The sequence below is a fragment of the Sarcophilus harrisii genome, chromosome 3, assembly GCF_902635505.1.
Source record: "Sarcophilus harrisii chromosome 3, mSarHar1.11, whole genome shotgun sequence".
NCBI lineage: Eukaryota > Metazoa > Chordata > Mammalia > Dasyuromorphia > Dasyuridae > Sarcophilus > Sarcophilus harrisii.
Genome location: NC_045428.1, coordinates 595,468,356 through 595,475,918, shown reverse-complemented (window position 1 = coordinate 595,475,918; position 7,563 = coordinate 595,468,356). Strand labels below are relative to the sequence as shown.

At 60.5% G+C, this 7,563-nt stretch overlaps 1 protein-coding gene and 1 long non-coding RNA gene across 2 annotated transcripts; one reads left to right on the top strand and one right to left on the bottom strand.

Moving 5' to 3' along the window:
* Nucleotides 1-394: 394 nt before the first annotated feature.
* LYPD5 (LY6/PLAUR domain containing 5) lies at nucleotides 395-4,692 on the top strand. The gene is made up of 5 exons (XM_012547196.2): nucleotides 395-510; nucleotides 1,769-1,906; nucleotides 3,137-3,313; nucleotides 3,872-4,018; nucleotides 4,110-4,692. Exons 1-5 carry the CDS (start codon nucleotides 441-443, stop codon nucleotides 4,364-4,366), a joined length of 789 nt encoding a protein of 262 aa, XP_012402650.2. The 5' UTR covers nucleotides 395-440; the 3' UTR covers nucleotides 4,367-4,692.
* Nucleotides 4,418-7,563, bottom strand: LOC116422902. Its single transcript, XR_004233419.1, has 2 exons — nucleotides 7,222-7,563; nucleotides 4,418-5,906 (listed from the first exon to the last, which is right to left on the bottom strand). It is a non-coding gene; the product is annotated as an uncharacterized LOC116422902 (long non-coding RNA).

The window sequence follows — 7,563 nt, the reverse complement described above, 5'->3', positions numbered from 1 at the left end:
ATCTGGGTGACCTTTTCTATGAGGATCGTACAGGATCGGGGTTGGCTCGGGCTTTCCTCCCTCCAGATACTGCAGAGGGTGGGCCTAGAGAAAAGGAGGAAAATATGGAGGGGGGCCCGGACAGGGGGAGGGAGAGACGCTGACACTGAGAACGGGAGGGGGCCACGAGTCTTGGAAAGCAAATAAGCCCAGGGACGGCCCCCTTCGGGGGCCTTGCAGGCCTGGGATGGGGGAGACCCGCAAGCCGAGCTGCTCCCCAGGCCAGCTCCCCCTCAGGGACTCCCAGCCCTGTCTCCTCCCTCCTCATGACTATTCAGCATGCTCAGAGGCCCAGAGCACCCCTGGAGGTGCCCAGCCCTGGGGGGGAGGGGAGGGGAGGGGTGGAGGATAAAGGAACAGGGAGGAGGAGAAGAACCTGCTCCCAGAGCTGGAGGAGCATCATGCAGCCACAACCAGCCTCCATCATGGTCCTTCTCTGCTCTCTGTTGAGCCTCTTGCTGACCCTGGCAGGTAGGGGTGGCAGGCGGAGGGACGGGCAGAGAGCGGCACTTCAGGGTCCCACATGGGGCAAGGCAGGGGAGGCAGCTCCCTTCTCATCCCTTCTTCCTCCTCATCCCTCCTTCCTCCTCATCCCTCCTTCTCAGTCACGGTGGGCAGGCGGGGAGGGAGGGCCTGGAACCCAGCAGAGCAGGGGAGGACACAATCGTGTGCCCCTTCTGTGCTGGTTTGAGTCTGGCTGGGAGAAGGATGGGGCGCAGAGGGAGGGAGGGGTCCGAGGTGGGCCTGCCTTGGGTTCCAGAGCCCCTTGTGGGCGAGCTCTCCCATCTCCTGGCCTTGCTTCCTCCCCGAGGCTCCTGAGCTTTGTCCTGTTGCCCGTGGCTGTGGCTCGGAGCCCCCCGGGGGCACCCACTGCTTGGGGCTCTTCTGGAGGACCTCAGACTCCATGTGGCCTCCCTCTATGGGGGAGGGGTATTCCCAGGGCCTGAGCTCCCCCCCCACCCCGAGTCTCCCAGGAGCTTCCTTGGCCAGGGCATAGGATGGAGCCCCTGAGTCAGAGGGGAACTCAAAAGTCCCGGGGTCGGTTCCCCCACCTCACAGATGGGGACACTCGGCTCGGGGACTTTGTCCGGGTCCGGCCAAAAATGTCAGCGCAGAGCTTGGTCTCGAGGCCTCGGAGTCCAGGGCCAAGGCTCTGCTCACTGTTCTACGCTGCCCCGTGCGTCTGGGGATGTGGGTGTGTATGTGTATATATGTGTGCATGTGTGTGCGCTGTGCTATACTTCTCTTCCTTTGTCCCTCTCCATCCCCTCTCTGTCCCTCTCTTTGTCCCCTATGTCCCTCTCTGTCCCTCTCTCTATCCCTCTCTCTGTCCCCTCTCTGTCCCTCTCTCTGTCCCTCTCTCCATCCCCTCTCTGTCCCCTCTCCATCCCCCTCTCTGTCCCTCTCTCCATCCTCTCTATCCCCTTCTCCATCCTCTCTCTGTCCTCTCTGTCCTTCTCTCCATCTCCTCTCTCCGGGTATCCCGGGGGGCCTTCTGCGGGAAGAAGGGGGTTCACCACCAGCCCAAGGGAGGGAGGAAGGGAGAGAAGGGAAAGGCTCCAGAAGAGACTGGATGAGCCCGTGTGGCCAGTTCAGGATTGGGCAAGGAGATGAGATCAGGGACGGGACAGGAGCAGCCGGGCCATCCCTCAGCCAGCGGCGCAGCCTCCGCCTCAGCCCCAGCTCCTTCCCCTTCCCCGCCCTCTCGCCCATCCTCTGTCTCCCACAGGTACCCAGGCTCTCCAGTGCTACAGTTTTGAGCATTCCTTCCACGGTCCTTTTGACCTCTCTAGCATCCGGATGTCCATCGTGGACTGTGTGGAGGGCCAAGAGGCCTGCCTGGAGGCGGTGACTTCCCTGAGTACAGGTAGGGATGGGGGTCCGGGGACAAGGGGAGAGAGAGAAGAGGCCCCCAGAGCTCTCAAGGTGACAGAGGAGCCTCCGAAAGCACCCAGCTAGACGTGTTCCCGAGCAGGAATCCCTCCTTCAGTGTCCCCAACAAAAGGCTCTCTCGGTGGCTTGCACTCCTCCAGAACAGGGAGCTCATTGTCCTATGAAGCTTCTTATTGTTCATTCATCTCAATCACATCCAGTTCGTGACTCTGTTTGATTTTCTTGGCAGAGACCCCCGGGGGGGGGATTGGCCATTTCCTTCTCCAGCTCATTTTACAGATGGGGAAACTGAGGCAGACTGGCTGCCCGGGGTCACCCAGCTAGGAAGTGTCTGGGACCACATTTGAACTCGGCAGCCAGACCTGGTGCTCTGTCCACTGCCCCACCTGGCCATCACCTTCCAAAGCAGCCCATCCCAATCAGTTAAGAGGAGGCAAGATCTTCCTGCTCTGCTCCCCTGCTCCCCCCAACTTCATTCTGCCCAGTGGGGCCCACAAAACCGAGGCTGGCCCCTCTCCCATCCATGCTTCAAGTAGCCAAAGAGCTCTCCTGCCTCACCTAAGTCTGCTCCCCTAAATACCCTTAATGCTTTCAGCCCCCCCATCCCTCAGTCTCCCAGCGGGCGCCCACCCCCGGCCTTTGCTAAAACATGGCCCAGAACAGTCAGAGCCCCGGGGGAAGGCCAAACTGTGCCTTAGTCCTGGACGCTGCTCCCCCACCAGGGGCCACATGAGCTCTGGGCTCCCAAGGCCCCTTGGACTCATGGACTTCCAAGCCCCCCCCCCAGGTCATTTTCAGAGGAGGGGCTCTCTCACTTCATCCTGAACTTGTGGGGGGACTTTTCTGAAAAGTCAAGTGTAAGACCTTGTGTTGACGCTTATTGAATCCTGAAAGGAAAAACCCTTAAGACCCTAGAATGGGGAAGCCCAGAACGGGAGCTATCCCACAGATTACCCAGTCCGGGCCTGGCTGCAGCTGCTAGGGAAAGGGAGTGGTCCCTAAGGTCGCCTATGCTGGGAGAAAGGGCGCTGGGAGGGAGCGGCGACCCCGTGTGAAAGCGGAGAGAAAGTGGTCAGAGCAGCGGGAGGTTGAGACCCCTCCTGGCCAATATGACAGGGAAGATTGCTGATGAAACCTGGGGTGAGGTGGGGGGAGGGGCCAGGACGGAGTCACAGCCGGGCCCTTACCCTCTTCCCATCTCCAGGGTACAGAAATTCAATAACCCTGGTGAAAAAGGGGTGCTCCTACGGCCCAGGCTCCGGGGAGATGATGTCGGGGGGAGATTCGCTGCCCCCCGACTTCACCCTGGTGCGGCGCTGCCACGACGATCTCTGCAACCGACAGATCGAGAACCACGAAAGCGTCCCCAATCTCAGCCCAGGTGAAGTGAAGCAAGGGGCGCGGGGCATCATTGGGGAAGCGGTGGGGGCCCGGGGTGAGCTCTGAGCTCCTTCTGTTCGTCAACAGGGATGCTGACACACTGGGCCGGAGAGCCTCTTACAAGGGAGACCATGGGATGTCAGAGCTAGGAGGGGGCTTAGAACGGGAGGGGGGTGGGGGGGTCATGTCAGAGCTGGGAGGGGCCTTAAAATGGGGGATGTCAGGGCTGGGAGGGGGCTTAGAATAGGGGATGTCAGGGCTGGGAGGGGCCTAGAACAGGGGATGTCAGGGGTGGGAAAGGCTTAGAACAGGGAAGGTGGGACCTGGGCGGGATTTAGAACAGGATATGTCCAAGCTGGGAAGACCCTTAGGGGTTATCTAATTCAATTCCTTCATTTTAAAGAAGGGCAAACTGAGGCCCAGATATGTCGTTCTGGGGCCTGAAGCAGGCCCTCCTCCCCAAGATTTCTGATAGAACTGGGACTCCATGTGGGCAAGGGCCCAGTTTCAGGGGAGGGGAGCCCCACCTGACCTCACAGTGTCCCCTTTCCGCTCTCAGCCCCGAATCCACCTGAGCTCAGTGGGATTGAGTGCTGGGCCTGTGTCAGTAGCACACCGGAGGGCTGTGAACTCCATAACTCCCACAAGGTCAAGTGTCATGGGGGCCAGAGTGTCTGCTTCCAAGGTCACGGCTTCCTGGCCCTTGGTGAGTAGGAATGGTGGAGGCCTTGGGGGGGGGGGGTGCTCTAGGGGAAGCTTTATTCTCCCTGCTCACCGGTGCCCTCCTCCCTGCCCAGAAAATTTCTCCAGCCCTGTCTACATGAGGACGTGTCATGAGCCAGCCTGCACTTTTACCGGGGCTGCCACTCACTGGTCGGACAACTACCTCAAAGGCACGTGCTGTAAGGGGGATCTCTGCAACAACATCTCCAACGTCCCCAAGACCCAGTCCAGCAATCCCGCCCCGTCCGGGGTCGCCAGGCTCCCGTCTGGGGCTCCCCGGCTCCCGGCCGTGCCCCTGCTCCTGGCCATCCCCTTCTTGTTCCTGGTTTGAAAGCTCCCGGCTCTCCTTCAGTCTTGGGGGCTTCCAGTTTTTTACATAGCCTCGTATACGCTGGCAAGAGATCCGGTACCTCTGTATGTCGCTGGGCAGGGTGAGGAGGGAAAACCAGGGCAGCCGAGGCCCGGAGCGGAGAAACCACCAGGATCTCCCCTTTGGGAAGGGCTTTGCGGCTGGCTGGCTCCCCCTTCCCTCGGATGCCATCCCTCAAGATCCCTCCTGCTGCCTCCTGGGAGATGCACCCCAGGAAAGGCAAATGGCCCACTCTGGGCAGCCCGCTGTACTTTGGACACTGCCGACTATTAAAAAGTGCTTCTTTACATCCGTCTGAAGTCATTGTCTCTGCACACACACCCCCAGCCTCCCAAACAGCCCTCAGGATAGCTGATATTAGCTGTCTATCATCCCAAACTTCCCTTCCATAGGCTAAAGAGCCTGGGTTCCTGATCCACTTTGCCCATATTCTTCCCAGTGCTCACCTTGCACTTCCCCCAGCAACTCTCTGGCTCTAAACTGAATATAAGTTGCAGGCTGGGTGGGTGGGGGACATTTCCTCACCCGGGAGTCCCCTAAAACGCCAGGTCCGATACCCATCGTGCCTAGACATTGATCCGTGTTTCAGGACTCGCCATACAATTCGTCGAAATCACATCTGAAAGCAACGTCTAGCACTTAACCTCAATTTTCTTGTTTTTCTTGTAATTGGATCCCAAGGTTGTGGCAAAGACAAAATGAGATAATGTTCGTAATACAACACAAATACCAGCTAGTATTAGTTTTCGCAATCCAGCGACAAGGTAAGAGGAAAGTCGGATTCAAGTCATGCACTCCACAGATGGAGCATTAAAAAAAAAAAGCAAAAGCTTCCAAAATTATAATGTGAAGCAAAGGGAAGCTGGAATTAACATACAGACCATTGACCCGATCATTAAAAAATTCACCAGATATAAGTCGATCGAGGACAAATCTAACTTGCCTGGTAAAACAAGGTCAAGTTAGGATTCAATTTACAGAACCTTCACTCGGACAAAAAAAAAAAATGGATTCTTATTATTTGAGGCTGAAGGAACCTTAGCTGTCATTTCCACTTCATGTTACGTTAACAGAATTTGGCCAAGATTATTCAAATAAAGAATAATAGGACATTTAGGGTTTATGTTTCAGAAGTTGTCCTGTAGTGAAAAACCAGGCTTTGAAATACAAGATGGGGGCAGGGAACTGGGCTCCTGGACACAGGCTCTCGGGAGACCCTTGAAGAATGTCAGAGTGGGACGGGGGGTGTCTGTTCTTTCTCTGATCTGTTTTTTCTTTCTTCTTTCCTTTTCTTTCTTTTTCGGCCCCTGGCAGAACTAAGGCCGAGACACTTTTCCTTTGTAACATGAGGCTCCTCGCAGCTGCTTTTCCGTGACCCATGAGCTGGCGTCCATGCTGTTGACTCGAAGTGACGGGGCAGCGTCTGCTCCCCGGAGACCCGAGGACGCTACTCTCTGGGCTGGGCGCAGCCTTCCCGTGGAACACAAGGGAACTGGGCCGGCTGGGAAGGAAGGGGGCTAGCGTTGGGGAAGTGGGAAACGGGTCGAGATCTGGGAGGAGTGAGCGAGGAGCAGGATAATCCCAGCGTCTGCAGCTTAAGGCGCAAGGTCAGGCCGGGAGGGACCGAGGGGAAAGGGCGGGCGGACGGAACAGTCCCGTCGGAGGGCCTGAGCAGGCCTCTCAGGGTCCAGAGCTTTAAGCGGAGAGGGAGGCGAGGCTAGCTCAGAGCCCAAGGCTCGGGCTCCCACCTGCCGCCCCTCACTCCGCGCCACGCAGAGGGTCCCGCATCAGCACCGGGGACAGAGCCCCGCCCCGCCCTGCCTCAGCACCAGGGACAGCGGCGGGGCGCCCGGAGCGCGGGGCGGGGGGCGGCTGCAGCCACCCGGACGGGCAGACCCGGCCCTGCCCCTCCCCCTGGCCGGCTGGCGGGGGGCGGGGAAAGCCGAGGTACGGACTGAAGCAGTGGCTCCTCCCCGCCCCCATCCCCCGGGCCCGCCCCGATCAAAAGCCCCAGGGAGGGGGAGGAAGTGGGGGCGCCCGCCGAGGAAGGAGCCCCCGGCCCCGGAAGGAGACGGGCCGCAGCGGGCTCCGGGGAGACAGACGGAGGCGCGAAAGCGGGGAGAGCCAGAGCCGGGGAAGGGAGACGTCCGGCTCCCCGCCTCTGGCTGCACTCCCTCACATGGTCGCCAGGGGGCGCCTCCTTCCAGCCTGGAGGCTCCGGGCCCAGGATTCGCCGAGCTCCAGCGCAAAGTTCACCAGGTGCAGGGGAGAGCCTTCCCCACTTTCCGGATGGCCCCGGGCCCGGCCCGCCCTCTCCCGGAGCTTCCGGCGCCGCGTGATGTTTCTGCTCCCGCGCGCGTCAAACGCTCCTTTGTCCCCAGCCCTGGCCGGGGGCCAGTCCCGGAATCGGCCCGCTCTGCGGGGTGGGGGGGGCTGGGCCCCGGCCACGGGAAATCCCGCTCCCGGGCCTCCGAGGCGTCCGGCTCCGCCAGGCCCCCGTTTCTCCGGGGACCCGGCGTCCTTGTCCCCTCCCCATCATCGGGATCGTTGCCCGGCCCGGGCGTTCTCGGTGGCGGGGGCCCCCTTCCGCCTTCTCCCCGGGGGGGGCTTCTCAGGTCCCTCAGCGGGGGTCTGTGACTCAGCCCACCCCCCCCCCCCCCCGATGCAGCGCGTCCCCTCCTCCCCTTCCCAGCCCGGGCGAGGCCCCGGCTGAGTCACGGGAAGAGGCTGACTGAGTCACCGCCCCCTCCCCCCCAGTCCTGCCCCTGGAGGGAAGCGGAGGGGGTCACTCGGGAGCCCCCAGAGGGCGCTATCACCTCCTCGGTCTCTCCCTGCAGCCCAGGTCTCCTTAACGGCCCCTCTCATCTCTCGGGTCTCGCGATCGCTGCTTTGGTTCCCCCGTCTCTCCTAACGGTCTAGTGGCGGCTGCCGGGGTCACGCGTCTGTAGTGGCCTAGATCGGGGACCGACGCACCTCGGGGGTCAAGAAGTTGCATCCCCTCCATTGTCAAGAGGAGGAAACTGAGGCCCGAGAGTTAAGCGGAGTCCCTTGCCCCGGGTCACTCAGCTACTATCTGAGATGGAATTCAAATGGGAGGCCCTGGGGTGGGGGGAGCTTCGGCCCCGAGTCTCCAGCTCCGGAGACGCACAGGGGATCGA

Coding starts and splice junctions, on each gene's coding strand:
- LYPD5 (XM_012547196.2), top strand. CDS start 441: ATGCAGCCACAACCAGCCTCCATCATGGTCCTTCTCTGCTCTCTGTTG. Junction 1,907..3,136: donor GGTGACTTCCCTGAGTACAG/GTAGGGATGGGG, acceptor TCCCATCTCCAG/GGTACAGAAATTCAATAACC. Junction 4,019..4,109: donor TCACGGCTTCCTGGCCCTTG/GTGAGTAGGAAT, acceptor CTCCCTGCCCAG/AAAATTTCTCCAGCCCTGTC.